The 21548-nt window shown below is 36.3% G+C and overlaps 4 protein-coding genes across 7 annotated transcripts; 1 reads left to right on the forward strand and 3 right to left on the reverse strand.

Annotated features, from left to right (window-relative positions):
* Window positions 1–5637: 5637 nt before the first annotated feature.
* Window positions 5638–7312, reverse strand: LOC117571684 (uncharacterized). 4 transcript variants are annotated; one of them, XM_052004963.1, is made up of 3 exons: window positions 7163–7312; window positions 6844–6992; window positions 5638–6792 (listed from the first exon to the last, which is right to left on the reverse strand). In XM_052004963.1, exons 1-3 carry the CDS (start codon window positions 7177–7179, stop codon window positions 6035–6037), a joined length of 924 nt encoding a protein of 307 aa, XP_051860923.1. In that variant the 5' UTR covers window positions 7180–7312; the 3' UTR covers window positions 5638–6034. The 4 variants fall into 4 exon arrangements, with proteins under 4 accessions (XP_051860923.1, XP_034109818.1, XP_034109816.1 ...); XM_034253927.2 differs by having other exon boundaries at window positions 7076–7312; XM_034253925.2 differs by having other exon boundaries at window positions 5638–6780; window positions 6844–7312.
* A 5123-nt stretch (window positions 7313–12435) lies between these two features.
* On the forward strand, window positions 12436–13454 carry LOC117571302 (uncharacterized). Its single transcript, XM_034253372.2, has one exon. The coding sequence runs from the start codon at window positions 12617–12619 to the stop codon at window positions 13322–13324; it is 708 nt and encodes a 235-aa protein (XP_034109263.1). The 5' UTR covers window positions 12436–12616; the 3' UTR covers window positions 13325–13454.
* Window positions 13455–15586: 2132 nt separating this feature from the next.
* LOC117570715 (uncharacterized) lies at window positions 15587–16882 on the reverse strand. Its single transcript, XM_052003568.1, has one exon. It carries the CDS (start codon window positions 16880–16882, stop codon window positions 15587–15589), a length of 1296 nt encoding a protein of 431 aa, XP_051859528.1.
* Window positions 16883–18793: 1911 nt separating this feature from the next.
* LOC117566450 (uncharacterized) lies at window positions 18794–20071 on the reverse strand. Its single transcript, XM_034245981.1, has one exon. The coding sequence runs from the start codon at window positions 20069–20071 to the stop codon at window positions 18794–18796; it is 1278 nt and encodes a 425-aa protein (XP_034101872.1).
* Between the last annotated feature and the right edge of the window lie 1477 nt (window positions 20072–21548).

A 21548-nucleotide genomic window follows, 5' to 3' on the forward strand; every position in this document is an offset into this window, starting at 1 on the left:
GCTACCGCAACAGTTGCATCCAGTTACAACGTTCGCAAGGCCTGCAACATCCTTTCGCACTCGGAGTCCCAATCCCATTCAAAGCTCAGCATCTGGTTGCCCAGGTGAGCCCAAGAGTTATTGCCTTCAGGTGACTCCCAGAGCACTCGGGAATGTGTTAAATTCTGTGTGAAAATTGTTGTTCGAAATGTAGATATGGAAAAGGAACACGGCAGATGCTGCACACACACACACACACACACGCACATGATTCAGTGCCCTGTAATATAGTCGTATATTTACGCAGATGAAAAATATTATTTATTCGCTTGCTTTTGTGATTTTTAATTCAATTTCTCCATTGTAAATAATAATTGCAATGAAAAGTTAAAGCAAACATTTTAATGTTCAGCCATTAAAGACAATTGTGTGCATTTCTTCAACAAATAATTTAAATAAAGTCATTTCTACAGAATTACTTTATTTTATACAGCTTTAATCTGATTGCAATGCAATCGTATTTTATTTTGAAATGTTCTAATAAATAATAAACAGCAGTTGCATATTTTGAAAGTATAGTACTTAAATTACAACTAATGGCACTTAACAGCTGCTTCACAATTAAAAGGAAACTAAATGCCTAAAGCTATGGCAATTTTGTTGTCAAATCTTATTTACAGCTTTCACCAGTTTCCACCTTAAGAAGCCAAGAAATTGCAAGCTGCAATGCATTAGATGCTTAGAGCACTGTAAATGTATCTATTTATTTATTTATTTTGAATTTAAATTAAATCCAACAGCATTTGCATCGCCTTCCAAATCAAATTTGATGTTTTGGGTGTTTTGGGGTGTTCTCAATATTTAAAGACATGTGTTTCGATTCGATTTTAAACTGACAGCGGATGCTCTATGGCATTAGGAATAATGAAAATAAATTTTGCACAATTAATGTTCAATATTTGTAAACATATTTCAAGTGTCAATCACCTGACAACAATTGAGTATTTTTCGTTAGCTGCGAATTTAAATTGGCATCTAATAGACAATAGTCGTCAGGTGTCCCGGTTCCATTCAGTGAATGTGTTGAGCGCGCCTTGGGGCGGATGCGTAATATGCAAATTGCGTATACGCAGTGTATCGATTGTGTGCAGAGCCCAAACAACAAGAACGCGTGTGTGTGCGTATGTGTGTAGCATTTTATTTACACATTGAAAACTCAGACACAATACCCGATCAATTATTTAGGCCCATTGCATTAGCGTTCTGCTCACATTGACATAATTTGTCGAGTCTGCTCGTCCGTCCGTCTCTAAGTCTGTCGGTCTGGCTGCGCATTGTCAGTTCTCAGGCAGTGCCAATTAAATATGCCAACGAATAAATTTGCCAAAGTGGTTGTCGTTGAGTGCCAAAACAAATAGCAAACGAATTGAAATCAAGCAAAATCATTCAGTTTGCTCCCAGTGAGGTGATCCCAAAGCAAACCCAAACCGAAACCCAAAGTACTGGCCAAGCAAATGTATTGCACTTTGTATTGTATTTCGTATTTCGCATTCGTATTTTGTATTTTGTGGTCTGGCCAATGCAATTGGCAATCAGACAATGTCAGCACTTTTCTGACACACAATTCTTAATGTTTATTTACTCTTGTTGCTGTTGTTCTTCTCGGTTTTATCGTATCGGCTTAGTTTTGTAAACATTACATGCCTTCTAAGTGGTATCCGAGTATTGATGTATCTCAATTCGGTTTGCATTTGAATTAAAAATACCGGCATTTGCACTTAAGCACTTAAGCTAAATTACATACTTAATCAGTAAAGTCTCGTATTTGTGTTCTTGCCGTGCACAATTTTAATATTTATGAACTCATATTTCACTTCATATATTTTCATTTGATTTTTTCCGCATGTTTGTCCAATCCGGATAGCCATTTATTCACTCTGCAATAAGTGCACACATTTTCAAACAAGTTAAAGTGCCGCTGCACACACATGTTTATTTTCTGGAATTTTTCAACTGTGAATTTTGTTCGCATCAAGTTTATTAAATTGCATTATGAGTGCTCGAACTCATGCGTATACGTATTGTGATGTATGCCAGAGGCCAAAGACCGTACTAATTATGTATTAAATACCAATATTAAAAATTATTACCCTTTGTCAAACATAAATATTTATGCAGTTAATTAAAAATGCGTTCCAGAAAATTGATTAACTTTTTCTTAATGCACCACTGCATCGATGCCTGTAGGGAAAACTTTGAAAACTGTTAAGCATATGTTGGATTTATGATTAAACTGTTAAAATAATTTAATAGATGTGCGCTAAACTATTTAAATATTAGATGTTTAATTCACATATGCTATTTTTCCTATATGTTTTGAAATACTTGTCTGTGACATAGATCTGCTCTTCCTGTTATGTATGCGTAGAAGACATTAAAACCCTTTGGCACACATTCAATTAGACAGTCTGATTGGCCGTTAGCCACATGCCAATTATGTTACCTTTCTGGAAAACCAATTAGCCGTTTTATATAGCCAACCGTGAGTGGATGCCACAAGCTGAAACTTCAAACCGGCAACGAAGCCGCGACGAAGCCTCCACTCAAACTGAGATGTTGATGGCGTTGCCTTTTCTCTTACACTTACACTTACAGTTACCATTACATTTACAGTTGCCGTTGCCGTTACCGTTACCTTTGCTGTTACCTTTTGCCGTAAACCAATTAAGTATCAAAAGGAGCGACGCGTCGTCCTTGTACATTAATTGGATTATGTATGTCTAGTTTAACAGGAACAAAACGATTTTGGGTTACGGAATGTTGTAACAAAGCTTCAAAATCACGTTGAAAATATCAGTTTTCCAACAATTAGTATGAGGTAGCCGAGGCGTATGAGCAATATTTAGATCCACGCCAATTCCAGTTGCTCTCATGACTAAATGCATTTAAACCCTTGTCATATTTGTTAAACAATAACGAATCCTGGGTCGGTAAATTTCTCTATGCCTTATTTACCTAATTCAACTAAAATCCAGCCAGCTGAACGAGTTGTTAATGTATCATCTGACAAGCTCATACACATTAATTAGAAGTGCTTTAAAATGCAAAAAATTGTTTATAATGTTTAACTATCAGACTGAATTATGCTCTGCAATTGACACTAATATTATGCTCGCTATTTGTTAAATATTTCTTTAATTTATTTGCAAGTTAACAGGACCCTTTTTGTATATTTTGCAGAGCATCGTGAACACCACGTACCTATTTATTATACGCTTTTAATTAATTTGCCACAAAATTGTTTTTTCAAATCTAAGCTGTGAATTATTTTTGTTTTAGAGTAAACATAATACATGTATGCGCTTAACAATGTTGCCAATGTTGTCGAGGGAATTGGTCAACCTCTATGACTATACAGACAGACTATTGTTTATGGAAATCGTTGAAATGGTTGCACATTTAATGGATCAATATGAAAATTGCATAACATAATGCAAACTTCAAGAGGCCACTCGAATGGAAATCTATTTAATCTGACAGGCTTTTAAACTGTGCTTGATTTTGTTATTGACTTCAAGTGAAATTCGATCAACAAACTTGCCGAGAGCTGCAAATCCTTTGACGCACTTCAACGACAAAGCGAGAGGGCGAGAGGGCGAGAGGGGGTGAGGAAGATGTGCTAAACAATGCAACTTGCAGGACCTCAACAATGACATTAAGTAATACAGTCAATGTCGTGCTGCTGAGCTAAGAAAGATGTCGTAGCCTGCCAAGCAAATATGTATGTATGTATATAAGTCTTTGTTTGCCTCTGTATTTGTGTGTGTATGTGTGTGTGTGAATGAGTACTTGACAAGCGCCTGGCAGAACGACATTGTCCAGTGCCGCACAGTGTTCGATAAATGTCAACAAGTTCTCAAGTTTTAATTGAAACACTTCAACAAGTTTTGCATGAAATGTCAAAGAAATTTCAACAAAATTCACCAAAAAAAAAAAATATATTTAAAAAAAAAATCAGAATATTCTAGTGCCAAAAAGATTTGCATCAGCTGCAGGCTGTTGACGGGCGACTAACTGCCTGCTGTTGCTTGTTGGCTAAGTTCAAGAGTCAACAACAAGGCTTTTGCGGAAACTTTTCACCCCTTTTATGGCAGCACACACATAAGTTAAGACTATAAACTGTCAAAAGGTCGCACAGTTTCCTCTTTTGTCAAACAATGCAATTATGGCTCAAGAAAATCTCCTTGAAGAACCACAACATGAGCAATTTGTTGACTATTTTCTGTGTCTACAGCTACAGTTAATTAAAGCCTGGCCAAATGCCGAATTACGTTACATCTTTATTAAACATCTTCAGCCAGTTGCTTTGGCCAAACTTTTCATAAGCTTGGCCAAAATTCGAGCTCAGCTTATTGGTTGAACTTTTAACATTCTTATCTGTAACTGAAATTAACCAAAAGTTTTCAATTGCAATCGAACTTATGGCAGCGATATGTTCGCCCTTTTTCGAACTTAGCATTTGAGTATAAATATAAAAATAACGAGAATGAAGCATGAAAACAAGTGAGAAAGCTACAGTTGAGTGTGCTTGACTATGAGATACGTGCTGCTTTTCAACAAAAGCAAATCAAAGCAAATTAATGTACTGATCATATGCAAAACTATACCAAAGACTTTTTTATGTATATCAATACTTTATTAAAGGAAGTGTATATCAATATTTTATTAAAGGAAGTCATAATATACTTTTACTCTATGGATAGTGGGTATAAAAACAAGTAAGAAAGCTGTAGATATGTGCTACCCATTTTCAATAAAAGCAAAACTGCGTAGTATTATTCTTAAAATATAACAAATAAATATATTGAAAAAACACTAAAATATACCGAAGGCTGTGTTTGGAATATCGACATACCATTATATTCAAAATATACCAGATTATCGAATCAGCTGCTGATCAAGAATAAAATATACTTCATGAGATCACAAAGTTATAATAACCTTCTTATCTGTGGGTAGCGGGTATAATTAAAGAGCTATCAGTTATATTCACACTCGTGGACAAACTTGCAGCTCTGTGCGTAGTGGCTGACACAATGTTCCTTTGAAATTATTATTTCACAACTTTAAAAAACTGAAAATGTTTTGAAATTGGACCCAAGAGTGAAGACTGACAAAAAACGTGGTGCTACACTGCAACAGTTCTAATCTTGGCTAGCAAGTGAATCGATGGGAGAAAGTAGAAAACGAGAACGAGAACAGAAACAATAATTTCCGTTGTTGTCAACGTTTCAGTTGGACAGACAGACAAGAGACAGACAATGCTTTCGGTTGCCTTGAGGATACTGTCGCCTGGCCGTTTCCTGGCCATCTTTACCTCCTCCATCCGGCTACCGTGCTCATCCACTCATCTCATCTCATCACATCGCTTCGCTTCGCATCGCATCTCGTTTTTTCGTCATTGAACACTCTGAGGGTCTTCCACACTTGATGTATTTCCGACGGGCTCCGACAGTTGCTATTTTGTTGCGTGGACATTTCATTTGTCTGTTTGTTGTGAAAAGCAATCGCATTTTCTGCACTTGAATTGCTTATACCCCGTACTTTTTACTACTGGGTATGTCAGTTTTAATGTATATGATAAACTGTTCTTAAACTTATGAAAATGCTTGTAACTTTTAGTTTTATCACATAGGGTATTAAAGTGTCGCATCTCTAAATAGTTTTGACACATACATTGCTCATTTAACAGGTAAACAATTTGCATTTGTTAATGCTTTTGTTTTTTTCCTACGCAATTTTCTAATTATAAATTGTTTTTTGGGCTCTTCAGTGAACATTTTACCAAATTGTTTCTGACAGCTTTAATTAACAGTTCGAAGTTTAGCATAATTGAAAATGTTGTTGCCATTTGCGAAATCTGTTTTGGTTTTTATGATGCCAGCTTTGAAGATTTTTTTGCTCTGCCTTAAGGTGTTTTTTTGATGTTCGGAATGAGGTCAACGACGAGGCGAACATTTCTTTGGGTCTGAAAGCCATTCTTTGCGTACTATCTTTACAAGTGTGTGTTAAAACACTTTATTAGCTCTCGTGCATTCATGCGGCTATATATCAAATGCGAACTATCTATGTCTTTTGATGTTCTCATAATGGTTGAGTCACGATCTCCGTAAATAATGAGTTCCAAGGGACGCCTGTGCACGCATTCTTCTAGCACTTTTGACACTTGAATGGCAAAATTTTCGCATATATGTAAATCGAATATTCGCAAGAATCTCAGACGTGTGCACGTTCCGATCAGATCCAAGTATATCTCTGTCATATCAACGATAGTTTCCAGCAATGAAATGCGTAGTTCTTCCAACAAACTGAGTTGTCTCAACCAGTGCACACAATCGGCATTCGAAAAGCGACAGGTGAGAATCTTTAGCGAACTAATTGTTGCCAACAGTTTAGCCTCATTCAGATCCGATATTATGTGTCTAATATCCAGCGATACTAAGCTCACATGGCTATAAGCTAAGCTCTGAAGTATTTCGGAAGAACAAGCTTTTGGCTTTTGGAAACAATAGAGCGTCTTTGCTTTGGGCTTAAGGTAGAAGCTGAGTTCCTCCAATTGGGGACTATCCTTAATAACATCCTTTAAAGTGGAACTATCCACGCGTGATGTTAAACTGAGTTGACGTAGATGCGGCATCGAATGACACGATCTCCGCAATTCTTTAGAACTCAAGTTTACGTCCAAGGTGAGTATTTCCAACTGCTTGAAAGGTCTTAGTACTCTGCTTATATTTCCACATTCTGCAAAATAAGCTATCATCATGAGTCAATCGTATTGTAAATATTGCAAAAGGGCTTACTCACTGTGTGCGAAAATTTCTAATTGTTGTAGTTGATGTAAACTTCCTGCCATTTTTATTATATTCTGAGCGTACTGTCGTTTTTTACAATTGAATTCCCATAACTTTAAACTCTGCAGTTGCTGCATGCCAATTATTAGTTTACAGAATTGCCTAAAATAATATTTTCGTTCATTGCCATAGTGTTTATTCAAAGAATGCATCAGGTCATCGACATCAACACATAATGTTTTTACATTTTTATAAACCAGCGACAGCAGTTTGAAGTCATGCTTAGATATCTCGGCCATAAGCACAATATGTATATAGTAGAAACTACTTGCCCAACGATTGAAGACATCACGAAAATAATGACATGTCTCTGCGAAACTTAGATGATCTTCCATTTCCAAGTATTTCAAAATATTTTCCAGACAATAGTCATTGAGCTGCAATATGTGGACCCTACTTTCGTTTGCCTTCATTGTGATACAAGAACACGATTGCAACTAAAGCTTTCTTATCATCGTATTTCTTTATAGGAAATTTTCAGTTCTTAATCAAATTTTTAAGACTTTTAAAAATTATCTATATAGATAAGACTGTAAACAGTTAATATTTGTGTATACACGTGTATGAACAGATAACAGTATATGCAGACAGACGCCTGCAGTTATTTGATCGATGAATCAGTAAGAGAGCTTAAAAGGCAAAGAGTTTGCGAAGAGATTCACTGAGAGAGAAATAGCCTAAGAGAAGAAAGAGTGATTGAAAGAATAGAGCGCGAGAAAGAATAATCGCTGGCTGTCAATCTGGTATATTTTGCACTCTATGGTATATTTTAAATTTAATAGTAGTCTTAGTCTTTGGTATATTATTTTATTTCTTGGTACTTTAATTTGTCATGTAAGAATAATACCGTAATGTTGTGCATCTCGCAGTCGAGTAGACTCGATGGTAGCTTTCTTGCTTCTTTCTGATATTTAGTGATATTTGAACAAAAATATTACGGATCTCTAAACAATGATTAATTTCAAAATACATACAAGGGCATTTTCCCTCCCATTTTCGAATCGAAATCGATTAAATAATTAAAAAGCTCTGCAAAATGAGCAAATGATTGAAATAACCATAATGTTTGAGTATATACAGATTTGTACGACATAAAAACGATCCCCTTTTTTAGGGTATTAATTCGAAAGGCAATTTGGAATAAATGATACAATTTCAATTCTGGGCAGGTTGTGCTTAAATGTTAAATATGTATGTAACTACTCTTAGCTGTCATTTAAAAATTCCATAAATATTAAAAAATATCAACAAGCTGGCTGGCAAATACCGGCATTCCATACACCATTCACACACGGACGCATTAAGTTTTATTGGCATCGCACAACTACTGACCTACTTTATAAAAACCGAAGCTGGCACACACACACACACACTCGCACACACAGCTAGACAGAGAAAGGGAGAGATACAAACAGCAAAGCACACCTGCTGACAGAGCAGACACAAATCACACACACACACACACACACACACACAGAGAAAGGGATACGTTGCACAGCACGAAAGCAGCTTTGATCTATGGCCCAGCCCTATAGCCCTGAAGCCTTCTGCCAACCAGGCAGAATAAACAGAAAAACTTTTCAGAAAGTAATTTCAGCCATTTGCACGTTAATTAAATTAACACAGCAAGTGCTCATCATCAGCCACAAAGCTGGCGCCCAACGACCGGAAACTAAATACGGCATCAACTTTAGCATCCCAACTCTCGAATCAGATGAACAAAACCAGTAAAAAGTAAATCTGACTATTTCAAGTTGCATATTATTGAGAGAGTAGATAGGATAGCAGCCCATTTATTTTTTGTATGTTTTGCATTTGAGTTATCTATGCAGTGTGTCTTAAAAATTGGGGGGAAATTCAAAAGGGAAACTGTTTGGCCATCGAACCACACAAACCATTAAATCGGTCACTTAACCATCTGCCAGATTAAATGCTGATAGAAGCCCGAATCGGGGCGGAGACGCTAAATCACAGTTTATGGCCCTTTGGCAAATACAAAAGTGCGACGCGGAGGCCCATTATTTTATTTTTTATTTTTATTTTATTTGCAAGCGATGTTAGTAGTAGATGTTTGTGTGGCACACGCATATGAATACATAAAAAGTCGATCAAAATGCATGGGAGAAACAATTTAAAATAATTCAAGAGACCCTTGCGGGCAGCCACAAACACAGGATGGCAGGCAGACGAGGACCCAGCAAAAGCTTTACTCTCTCTTCTGCGTAAGATTATCCTGCAGATACGCTCGTACTTACTTATCGCACATACAGACGAGCCAAAGTGCGTGTATGCAAGGAATTATCAAGTGTTTGTCAACACGAACACACACACACACACTCGCACACGCACACAACCACAAACAGACACAGACACTTGGACAAAGACGATTGAGGGTGTCAGGCTGTAAGCACTACAAAGAGCTTATGTAAAGTGAAAGTGTGCGCGGTCGTGTCATAAGAAAGTGTCCGTCGTCTCGCCTCCTTCCCAGTCCGCTTACACATGCGAGAAATGCGTCAGGCAAACGACCGGAAAGATACACACACACACACACACACACACACACACACACACACACACACACACACACACACGCACGAACACACACATACGGCTTGCATGCTCATGTACATACATAAATAAGTTTCCGGATTAAACGCACACCTCGACCGCCATTGTCATCAGCCCAAGTTGGCGCAATAAAACCAAAATGAAACTGTGCATGAAACTTTCGCCTGCTTATACCCTCTGTATACATAATTATGTTAAGGGTATGATCAGCTCATATTACCAATTATATAATAATTGAAATTTGTATTTTGTAAATTAAATTCATGATTAAAAATATTATCCTACTTAACTAAAAAATTATGTATTTTATATAAAGGGAATTTCCTAGTTGATCAGTCACATATCCAACATTAGTTTCCTCCGCTAAGTATGTCATTTGGAAGGATACTTATGGATAAATATATATATGTATGTGTGTATATATGTGACACATGTGTGTTTGTGAAATTCGCTTCTTATGTGCATACTTCAAAGGCATAAGTCATATGCACAGCAAAATTTGCTAGAGGTCATCGAATAAAACACATTTAAGTTAAAATATTGTATAAGAATAAATATATGTGACTCTCTTTAAAACTGACTTAGTTGAAAAATTACACTTTTGGTATTATAAATTTAATCATAATTAATTAAACTGTGCATGAAAATCATCTAACACAATTGTTTGTGTATGTAAATTTATTGAATTTTGGGCAATACTCATTTATTCAAAATTTATTAAATTCAGAATTTGGTCGAAAGCTACTTAATTAAATTTTATTTAATTTTGGTAATAAAGACTTAATCACAATTAAAGAATTTATGCATATAAATCGGAAGCACGGACACAAATCAGAATTTTGTCTAGCACTAACTATATTATTAGCATATTTAAATTAAAATTATTATTATGGCTAAACATTTTTAAAGCATAATTCTTATTTTTCTTAAATTTACAGTTTTTGTAAACTTTGTTATGTGTTTTTTTTGGTGTATCCCAAACAGAATTTGCATATACAATATATACTGCTTAATGGCAAGTCTTGTGTGAAATTTAATACCGAATCAGAAGTTTAATGTTTTATAAAAACTTGATTGTCATTTGTAAAGACAACTATAAATATTCGAAAAGAAAAGATATTTTATTTTCTTTTCCCCCTCTTCCCAGCAAATAAACGAGTGGGAAAGTGAGAAAATGAGCAAAGAGACAGAGAAAAGACAACTGCTTGTGCTTGTCCTTGTATACGGAAATATTTCATTTTTATTATGTATGTATTTGTTTTCCTTGTTGTCCTTGCGACTGGTCCACATTCAATATTTAACAGTCTCAACAAATTACTTTAACCCTTTTCAAAGCTGTGTACCCTTAAGGCTTTAAGTCATTTGTCAAAAACTGCAAAAACGGCTTATGGAAAATTCACACACACACACACACACACACACACACACACACACACACACACATACACACATACACACATACACACACACACACTGGCACACACTGACACTCAAACTGAGAGCCCATTTCACACTTTCTTATGCAAATGCTGTGCTTATTTTCGTGTCTTTCAAGGCGATTCGAGTGTAACCAGGATAAATAATAATATATGTATATGCTGGGGCAGCTGAAAAGTGCCGCTGGGAGTGGAGATGCTGAGGCCCCTCCCCTCACACACATTGCTGTCAACTTCTTCGCACATTAAGCCTACTTTATTTTTGGCTCGTGTCAGATTAAATTACTTGGCCAGACGACAGCCGTTGAAATGCTCGCAACATTCATGGGCCCTTCAATATCCCACAAAAGTCACAAATTAACGTCAATTCCTCGAAGCGAATACAAATCAAATGCATGTCAAACACAACAAATCAATTCTCTACACCTTTTGTGAGCGGCAAACGATGATAAAAACCCTGTTAACAGAGCTGGCCAATTGGTAAATCAAGAAAAAAAAAATAAGACGTGCTCAAAGTTAATGTTATTCTTATTTATTTCATACTAAATATTCATAGGCAAAATTGAATTTACAAAACAAAAGAGTCTTGGGTTTCAATTGTTTTAAATATCTTATACAAACATTTAGCTTCTCAATAAAATGTTGTTTTATTAGGTTAATCAATTCCTAGAAAACAAATCTAGCATACTCCATTTATAAGAATGTGTTTTAAAGGCTAACATTTGAAGTAGACTAAACGCTAAACAATCTAATATAATTTAGCCCCAGCTAAATTTAAATGCAGAGCTAAGGCAACCCAGGCAGACATTAGTAGCGGCAGCAGATAAAGTGCATTATCCTGTAGAGGTGAACAAAATGAAATAAAGTAAAAAAAAAGAAAAGAAAAGGGAACCAGGTGTAACCGAACCCATGCCATTATAAAAGCTTATAATTGAATTTTTTATAATTCGCTGAGCTGGGCAAGCAACCAACCAACCAACCGAAACTGAAACAACTCTGACCAGCCATGAGCGGTCTATGTGGTATTCTCTTTTGTCGTTTTTTTTTCTACACAACTCCCCGGTATTTCCACATAAAACACAGCCGGCACAGCACGGCCAGAAGCTCGAACATTTAATAGTTGGAGCCCATAAATTCGGTAGCTCTTTGATACAATTAGGAGAAATGCTTGCTCTTCGATTCTAGTACATCGCTGATAGCCTAACGTGGCTGGTTTTGTGGTTTTCTTTATTGGTTACTTCGTGGAAAACTGATGTGAATTGGTGCCATTAAATTTCGTGGCTTCGAGGCGATATTGAATGGGCGTTCGTGGTATAGACACCATAAAAACACCGTAGAAAAAATCATTAGTAAAACCGAAAGGAAATGTCGAAAGTAAAAGGATATTTTGCAGAGAATCCGCTAAAATATTATTACTATTTCTTATCTATCGAAAATGGCTTTTAATGGAATGGCGAGCTTAGTATCTTTTTTTTTTATCAATCGCGAACACTTAAGATTATTAATGTTATAAAATGTGAATATAGTAAAGTCAATTTGACATTACTGAATATTTATTTTTATTTACAAAATTTGACAAATTCTTTGGATGTTAGATATAAATAAGTTTCTCCCAGACGCCAACAAACAACAACGAAGATTATCCTAATCAGGGATAATATCTTTCTCCACGTGAATTGAATCATACCAAATTCCAGTCAATTTTGTGTTTTCTCCCGTACAATGGGCAAACAATCTAATAGACTAGATTTCTGCAAATTCAACATACAACTGCTCTCGGACAAGAGCGTCGTCTTAGTGACAGCCACGGGATTCGAGTCTGAAATATTTGTGCCTCAGCTGAAAAACAATCGCATCGCTTTGACCAATGTAGTATGCAGTCGACAGCCGAAGAATCAGAGAAGTGAAACTCGACTTATTGTTCGTCCCAACTTGATCCGATCAAATCGAATAACAAACCGCAGACTGATCACAGCAACTGCGGGTTTGACGCCTGCCCTGGCTAAGGCAAGTCCTTTGGGTCTGAAATTCGATATCAAGCTCATTTCGAATGGAAACGTGGTGCTTGTGGAATGTAACGGCTATGAATCTGAGATATTCTTGCCTCTTATTTCTAGTCGTTCCGTTACCATGAAACGCGTCTCCGCTCTGGAATTAACGCGATATGCCTGGCAAATATCGTTCAATGAGAACACTGAAAAGGGCCGAGGCTCTGCTGCCGCACTGGCTGCTTCTCTTGCAGCTCAGGCCGTGGGCTTAACCAAGCTATTGGTGTCTCCTTCAGATATTGTAAGCAGTGAAACGTCATCGTCGCTGATAGTGAAGGAAAAAAAGAAAAAGAACTCGAAGCTTCTGCTGAAAGCAGCCGGTGATGCAAAGATTAAGGAACTTGCAAAATATAAGTCTCCTTCCTCTGCCTACAAGTTGTGACAAAGTTCGATCGCATGACATTAGATCATCACATCATATGCTAAATAGGCTTTCAAACTTCAAAATATTTATGTACTCTCACTACAACCAGTAATGTAAAGCAATTGTATTAAAGTTTCGTTAACTGAAATCATTTGGGCCCCGCAATGATGCATTTCAAATCCAATTACAATCAGCACAAATTCACAATGAAGTTATTGCTAGACAAGAATATTTTGTTGGTCGAGTGTCCGGGTCGTGAGGCGCAATTGTTTATGCCGGTTCTCCTCGACGGTTCCATCGTTCTTCAGAACATCGTCTTTGATAACAATGCGCCGTTGCCACACCGCATAAGGCCAACAATGCCGGTCCTCAAAATGCCGTCCACAATGAACGTGAACGTGAAGACATCGCCGTATTCTCACGCTGTACCCAATACACAGCCGAAGTCGAGGAAACGAGCAGGCACTCTGCATACGGTTAACGCTCCCTTATCGGTCAAAAGCACGAGCTTTAAATGGGTTCGTTCTGGCAGTGAAAAGCCAAAGATCGTAAACACATTGAAGAAACATTCAACGCCTGTTCGGGGTCCTTCTATAACGCCTTCAATTGTCGAAATCAAGTTTCCTTCAGTTGTAGCTCTCAAAGAACCTCCAACATTTGATGCGGTACGGAATATTTTTTGCAGAACTGTAGGATCGTCTACTCTTCATAGCCATCAATAAATTGCCAATTAAAAAATAACATGACTACCAGAAGGTCACGTGTGTATCTCATTATTTGCAGCCCACATGAAAACGTTGCCCACATTGCGTGACACGTGAATATCGATTAATTTCTATGTAAATTTTAAACTTCTTAATATATTAAAATATCCATAAATATATTATATTCTATTCTAAAATTTTAGATTAGCTAAATCAATTTCACGCAAAATATTTAATGATAAATATAAAATATATTTAAAAAAAATATAAATATAATTTAAATATGGGTAATCTTTTCAGTGAACAAAAAAAAAACATAACCTGCAACAATTTTAAAAATAAGAAAAGGTTACTCTTATAGCTCTAGATTAGTACTTTAATTAGAGCTAAGAATGGTTTTGGAATTTTCTTTCTGTTTTGTTTTCTGTTCTGATAATTGCAAAAATTAACAAATTCGTACGCAAAACTAAAAAATGAATGAATTTATATATTTTATCGGAAAACAGCCATGACCGTCTGTGTGTCTGTCCGTCTATCCGTATGAAACACTGGTTCTCAGAAACTATAAGAGACAGAGCTATAATTTTTTTCGACAGCATTTGTTATGTTTGCACGCAGATTAAGTTAGTTTCAAATTTTTGCCACGCCCACTTCCGCCCCCGCAAATCAAAAAAATCAAATAAAAAGCTTAATTTTAAAGATATAGTTGCGAATTTATACGTATATACAATAATTACTATAGTAGTTATGATTTCTGAAAATTTGGCTGCGATCAGATAAAAATTGTCGAAGTTATTAAAGAAATACAAAGGCAAAAACGCCTACTTACTAGGGGTCTTAGTTGCTTTGGCTGACAATCTGGTATATTTTTTGAATGTGGTACAATAAAGATATACCAAATATACTATTTGGAATATTTTTAGTTTTTTTGCAGTATATTCAGTATATTTTGAGAAAAATACCGCAAACTATATTTCTTTTATTCAAAATGGGTTGCGGGTATCTCAGTGTGCTCGACTGTAGCTTTCTTACTTGTTTTTTTTTTAACTGTAAGGGTGGTCGCACGCGACATTTACCAAAGAATTACGCATATATAGCTTGGCGGGAACACTCAACTGATAACAAAAATATTGAAGCAGAGCAAACCTAGTGCAAATAAGAATTATTTTTATATTCAATGTGACCGACAAAGGGTATTCTAGTTTTCTAAAACTGGGTACCAGGTATTTTATGGTAGAGCAAACTCAACTATGGCTTCCTAACTTGTTTTGTTTTTTGCTCATTGGACAATAGGAGTATTTGATTGCCTTAAAAAGTTACTCAAGAGTACATCAATTTCAAATCAACCGCTAGGGATGTTCTTCACCTTAAGACCTTCATTATCAGCATATTTCGAGTTTTTTACTTACGAACAATCTCAATCACTGAAATAGCTAAATGAACCACATTTTAAATACCAAAATAAAAGAATATTTGCCAAAGGTTTTATTTTCAATTCAATTCAATGAGCAGATTAGCAATACAAAATAATCATGCAATTCTATATGAACATGTTAATAGTCGTAATTGTTGGACTTCAATTAGTAATCAACGAAAGGTGGGGGGAAAGGTTAGAACTGATGATACTGGGACCCACGTAGCCCCGAAAGTCGCTTTTAGCCATATAGTATATGCCGATGCCGCCTAAAGGCACTGGCGGCTTGAACTCAACATCCTGTATATCAATCAACGGAATTGTCTTTTGTGATGCATCGTCCAACACTCCCGAGTTGGTAAATTCTAGATATTGGTTATTTCTTGAATATCGCGGATCCGACCACTGCCATCTCGCCAAATGTAGATTGTCAATGTTCACCTGTTTTCTGTTGTAAACATTATCATTCGACTGCCAAATGCTATTTACCTCCGGGTCGATTAATTTGCCTTTTACAAAATCCCATTGGCTGAAATGCACTTTCAGATTCAGATGTCCATCCAAAACCTGGAATCGCACACCGGTCACCACAAAAGTTGTATCATCTGGTTTCGTTACTTCATCCAGATCTAATGATCGATTTTGGTAAGTTAATGTGTGATAGTCGACTCCCTCCTTAACACTGGAATCACCGATTTCATAGTTATCGACTGGTTTCCACTCCACAGTTGATTCGTTGATGAGACCACGAGGCAAGAGTACTCCCTGCTGGATTTGCAAATGGAATATACGATTCCTCTTCACAAACCGCACTCCAGTCACCACTTTGTTTGCATTGACATCCGATAATGTTTCTCGAAGATTGAAGTAGCGATCTGACTTTGGGCTTTGTTCATCACAGAGACAGAAGCAATAGCTGCAATCGATGGACAAAAATTTTTTCCAGCTCTTTACTTTATTGACGTCCCGCCAACACTTTTCGTTCTTTCCCAAACTCTTCGATTCACCGTATTCAATATACTCATAGCGACGAGTGCTGTTTTCTGGTGATTGGCATACAGACAGAACCGAGTCTATAAATTGGCAGTCGTGAATCCGACCCGAACATTTGGGCTGTTGAGCGCAAAACTTTTCATCGGAGCAACTTTTGCTGGTTGTGTTATGATAATCAGCGCATGTCCGACTACACGACCCATCGGTGTTTAGATCCACTTCATTCTCAATGTATCCTTGAAGCAGGCGCGTAACCTCGTCGTAGGTAATGTTCTGTATATGTGGCGAGGGTTCGCAACGCCATAGAAGACGATCAGCTTTTTCCGTCACTTCTTTGAGAGTAGTTAGAGCGTTTTTAGTAATCTCATTATAGTTCTGTCGAACAGTATTCCGTTTTGTAATGAAATTGCCATTTCCGGAAACTCTTTGGATCATCATTGAGTACTCGATCAGGATATATGCCATAAGTTCGAACAAAGCGATTTCTTTATATATAGAGTAAATTATATGTTGTGGGGATTGTCGCATTTTGCACCTTATGTTCATAGGAATTTCATAAATCATCGACAATTCCTTTAATTTCCAATTGAATTTTCCGCATGTTCCGTCGTACTTATTGCATTTCAAACCGTGAAGTGGAAGATAAAACCAATCGATTGGTCTTATCAAAAATGGGTTAAATATCCGTTGAGATATTGTTTCAGTGAAGATCAAGAGAGTATCTTCCTCTATTTCATCTATAACCTCCATATATTTAAAATGCTCGGTTATCGCATGAAGCCCTACAAATATACATCGTTCGTTCATTAAACGATTATACAAGCTTTTCTCAGGCGTTGTTAAGTATAGCTTCTCGATTTGCCGAACTTGCGCACTGACATTCTTGAAACGTTGAATTACTTTGAGTTGATACTCTCTGACCCTTTTAGCATCAAAGTCGCCCGTCTCCTTGTCTAATTTTTCAATATCCAATTGCACAAATGAAACTACTTCTTTAGCTGCATTTACAAAACTCAGGTCTGCATGATTCGGGTTCGATGTTGAATGACTGGACTGGATGAAGATTAAAAGTACCAAGAGAAAAGGCAAGTAAAGCGCCAATTGTAGTAGCTGCATTGCACGTATTTTTGTATTGCGAGTACAACAGAACTGTGATCACGAACAAACAAAACGGAACTAAATCGAAACTGATGATGAGCAAAGGCACAAATTTCACAGCTTGACGTAGATTAGCCGACAATCTTTGAAATGTTAGCAAAGGCTAATCAAATACAGTGAAACCTCTTTGACAGTCGACTATTATTGTCCGACAAACAAACAAAAGAAATAATCAAGATACTGGTATGTGTTCGTGTTACTTAATACCATTCTTAATTAAAGCAACTTAAGTAGTGTGGTATAATTAAAAAATACCAAATAAATTAAAAAAAAATATTTTCAATATGAATTTCCTTTTTTGGTATATCAATAAATACCATAGAACACTAAATAAAGAGAATGAGAAGCAAGGTAAAGTAAAATACAATTTTGTTTCAATAACTTGTAAATTGATCGCAACTAAATTGGGTAGTCAGAAAGACTTTAGTAGATATTATGCAATGCTTATCAAAAATTCGTTTTTTCGATTGCGTACAACAATGAAAGCTGGTGTCAAAAAAAATGTATCTCTATCTGTATAGTCTCCAAAATTTAGTTGATCATGCGAAAAAGGAAGGCACACAATATCGTCTCGGATTTTAAAGTTGATAAATAATATACATATAAGTTTTATGGGGTCGGAGATGCCTCGCTTTCACTTTCAGTTAGCACAAAGTTTTAATACCCTTCTAAAACAATTAAGAAGAATATTCAATAAAATAAATAAAAATAAGTAGGAATGTTCTAGTCAAGAGACCTTGACTGAGATATACCATGTACCCAAAATCTTTAAAGTCTTTTAGAGTAGAGTGTAATTTGGCACCTCGAGCAAACCCGATTATAGCTTTCTTACTTTTTTGAGCAACTAACTGACAATAGATTACAAATATTAGTTTTAATGTTTTATTTATTTAAAAAACACAGGCGTGTCTAACCTTATAACACAAATACTTTCCTTATCAATTTCTGTCAATTTGTTTACGCTCGACACATAATCTGAGACTGGAACAGCTGAATGAATAAAACTTAGAATGAATATGAATATGTATTATAAAAACAAAAGACTATTTGTCAAACAATTTATTTATAATTCAATTAAATCAGCAGACAAGCAACACAAAAACAGATTGCCAAACATTTTCTCTTTCTTTTTAAATATGAACATCGAAATATGTTAATAATGTTTATAGAATATTACAGTCGTTGTCGTTGAAATATATATAAGTATTCAATTAGTAATCAACCAAGATAAGGGGAAAGGTCGTAGCTGACGATTTTGGGGCCCACAAAGCCACCGAAGCCACTAGCGAATCTGGATTCGTATTCATAACCTCTGTGGTGGATGCCGATGCCAGCTAAAGGCACTGGCGGTTTGAACTCGACTTCCTGTATGTCAATAAACGGAATTGTCGTTTGTGATGCATCCCCCCACCCTCCTGAGTTGGTAAATTCTAGATATTGAGTGTTCTTTGAATATCGCGGGTTTTCATAGGCTAGTGTTGGCACTTGTTTATTATAGAGACGTAGCTGTTCTCTATTGTAAACATTATCATTCGACTGCCAAATGCTATTTACCTCCGGGTCGATTAATTTGCCTTTTACAAAATCCCATTGGCTGAAATGCACTTTCAGATTCAGATGTCCATCCAAAACCTGGAATCGCACACCGGTCACTACAAAAGTTGTATCATCTGGTTTCGTTACTTCATCCAAATCTATAGCTCGATTTTGGTAAGTTAATGTGTGATAGTCGACTCCCTCCTTAACACTGGAATCACCGATTTCATAGTTATCGACTGGTTTCCACTCCACAGTTGATTCGTTGATGAGACCTCTGGGCAAGAGTTCTCCCTGCTGGATTTGCAAATGGAATATACGATTCCTCTTCACAAACCTCACTCCAGTCACCACTTTGTTCGCATTGACATCCGATAATGTTTCTCGAAGATTGAAGTAGCGATCCGACTTTGGGCCTTGTTCATCACAGAGACAGAAGCAATAGGTGCACTCGGTGAAAAACCCTTTTTTCCAGCTCTGTACTTTATTGACGTCCCGCCAACACTTTTCGTTCTTTCCCAAATACTTTCTTTCACCGTATTTAACATATTCATAGCGACGAGTGCTGTTTTCTGGTGATTGGCATACAGACTGAATCGAGTCTATAAATAAGCAGTCATGAATGCGACCCGAACATTTGGGCTGTTGAGCGCAAAACTTTTCATCGGAGCAACTTTTGCTCGTTGTGTTATAATAATCAGAGCAGATTCGACGACACGACCCATCGTTGTTTAGATCCACTTCATTCTCAATGTATCCTTGTAGCAGGCGCGTAACCTCGTCGTAGGTAACGTTGTGTATATGTGGCGATGGATCGCAACGCCATAGAAGGCGATCAGTTTTTTCCGTCACTTCTTTGAGAGAAGTGAGAGCCGTTTGAGTAATCTCATTATAGTTCTGTCGGACAGTATTCCTTTTTGTAGTAAAATTGCCATTTCCAGAAACCTTTTGAATCGTCATTGAGTACTCGATCAAAATGTATGCCATAAGTTCGCTGAATGCGATTTCCTTATATAACGAGTAGAAGAGTTGTTGAGGTGATTTTTGTCTCGAACACCTTAAATATATATGCAACTCATGCTTTTTCGACAACATGTTTAATTTGCCTATAAACTCGTTACATTCATCATCATACTCATTACATTTGAAACCGTGCAATTGCAAATAAAACAAGTCAATAGGTCTTGGCAGAAATGGGTTAAATCTACTTTGAGAAGCAGTTTCAGTGAAAATCAACAGAATATCTTCCTCCTTTTCATCCATATCCATCATAGCACTAAAGTGATCGGATATTGCATGAAATGGCAATTCTATGAAACGATCGTACATAAAATAATAATACAATTGTCTTTCAGATGATGTTAAGTGTATCTTCTCGATTTGCCGAACTTGCGCACCGACATTCTTGAAATGTTGAATAACTTTGAGTTGATATTCTCTGACCCTTTCAGCATCAAAGTCGCCCGTCTCCTTGTCTAATTTTTCAATATCCAATTGCACAAATGAAACTATTTCTTTAGCTGCATTTATAAATCCCAGGTCTGCATGATTCCGGTCTTGGCTTGAGGTTGAATGAGTGGACTGGATGAAGATTAAAAGTACCAGGAGTAAAGGCAAGCAAAGCGCCAAATGGAGCAACTGCATCGTACGTATTTTTGTATTGCGAGTACAAATGAACTGTGGTCGCGAACAAATAAAGCGCAACTAAACCGAAGCTGATGATGATTAAAGACGCAAAGTTCATACATTTGTGTGTGTCTGCTAATCTATAAAATGAGCGCAAAGGCCAATCAAATACAGTGAAATCTCTATTGACCGGACACGATCGACCGATCGAGTAATCAAATTGGACTTCCAAGTTTCTTACTCCATCTTTGCTATAAAGTTTGCGGACTCAAATCGCAGATAGATATTTTTAATAATGATAATTTTTAACAATAAATATTAGTTTCTTTGTATTTAATTAATAGAGCATTTTGGAACAAAGAATTCTGACTTATTTTGACCAATGAACTTGGGCACCAATTAAAATGGGTAATAAAGAAATACAATAATGCTAAAAATCTAAATCTCGCGCAACGAGCTGATTCAAAACTAAAGCGTGTTTGGCACGACAATGTTTGCATACATTAATTACATACTTTATAAGGCATAGGCAAGTTTTTCAGTTTTTTTTTCCTTTGCAAAATTAATAACATAATAATAATAATAAAGAATATGATTTTTAAACTATTGGTTATCATACTATAATCGAATGCTTATTTGTGGCACTATTTTTGCTTTTACAAATAAATTGCGATTAACCTATAGATGCCGAAGAGTATATAATACATATTTATTTATATTATCAATAATAAATTGTAAATTAAAAATTTTATATTATTTGGGGAATCTGGTTTTAATTTAATCTTTGCAACGTTTGTTCTACTGTGCGACG

This window comes from Drosophila albomicans, chromosome 3, assembly GCF_009650485.2.
Source record: "Drosophila albomicans strain 15112-1751.03 chromosome 3, ASM965048v2, whole genome shotgun sequence".
Classification (NCBI taxonomy): Eukaryota; Metazoa; Arthropoda; class Insecta; order Diptera; family Drosophilidae; genus Drosophila; species Drosophila albomicans.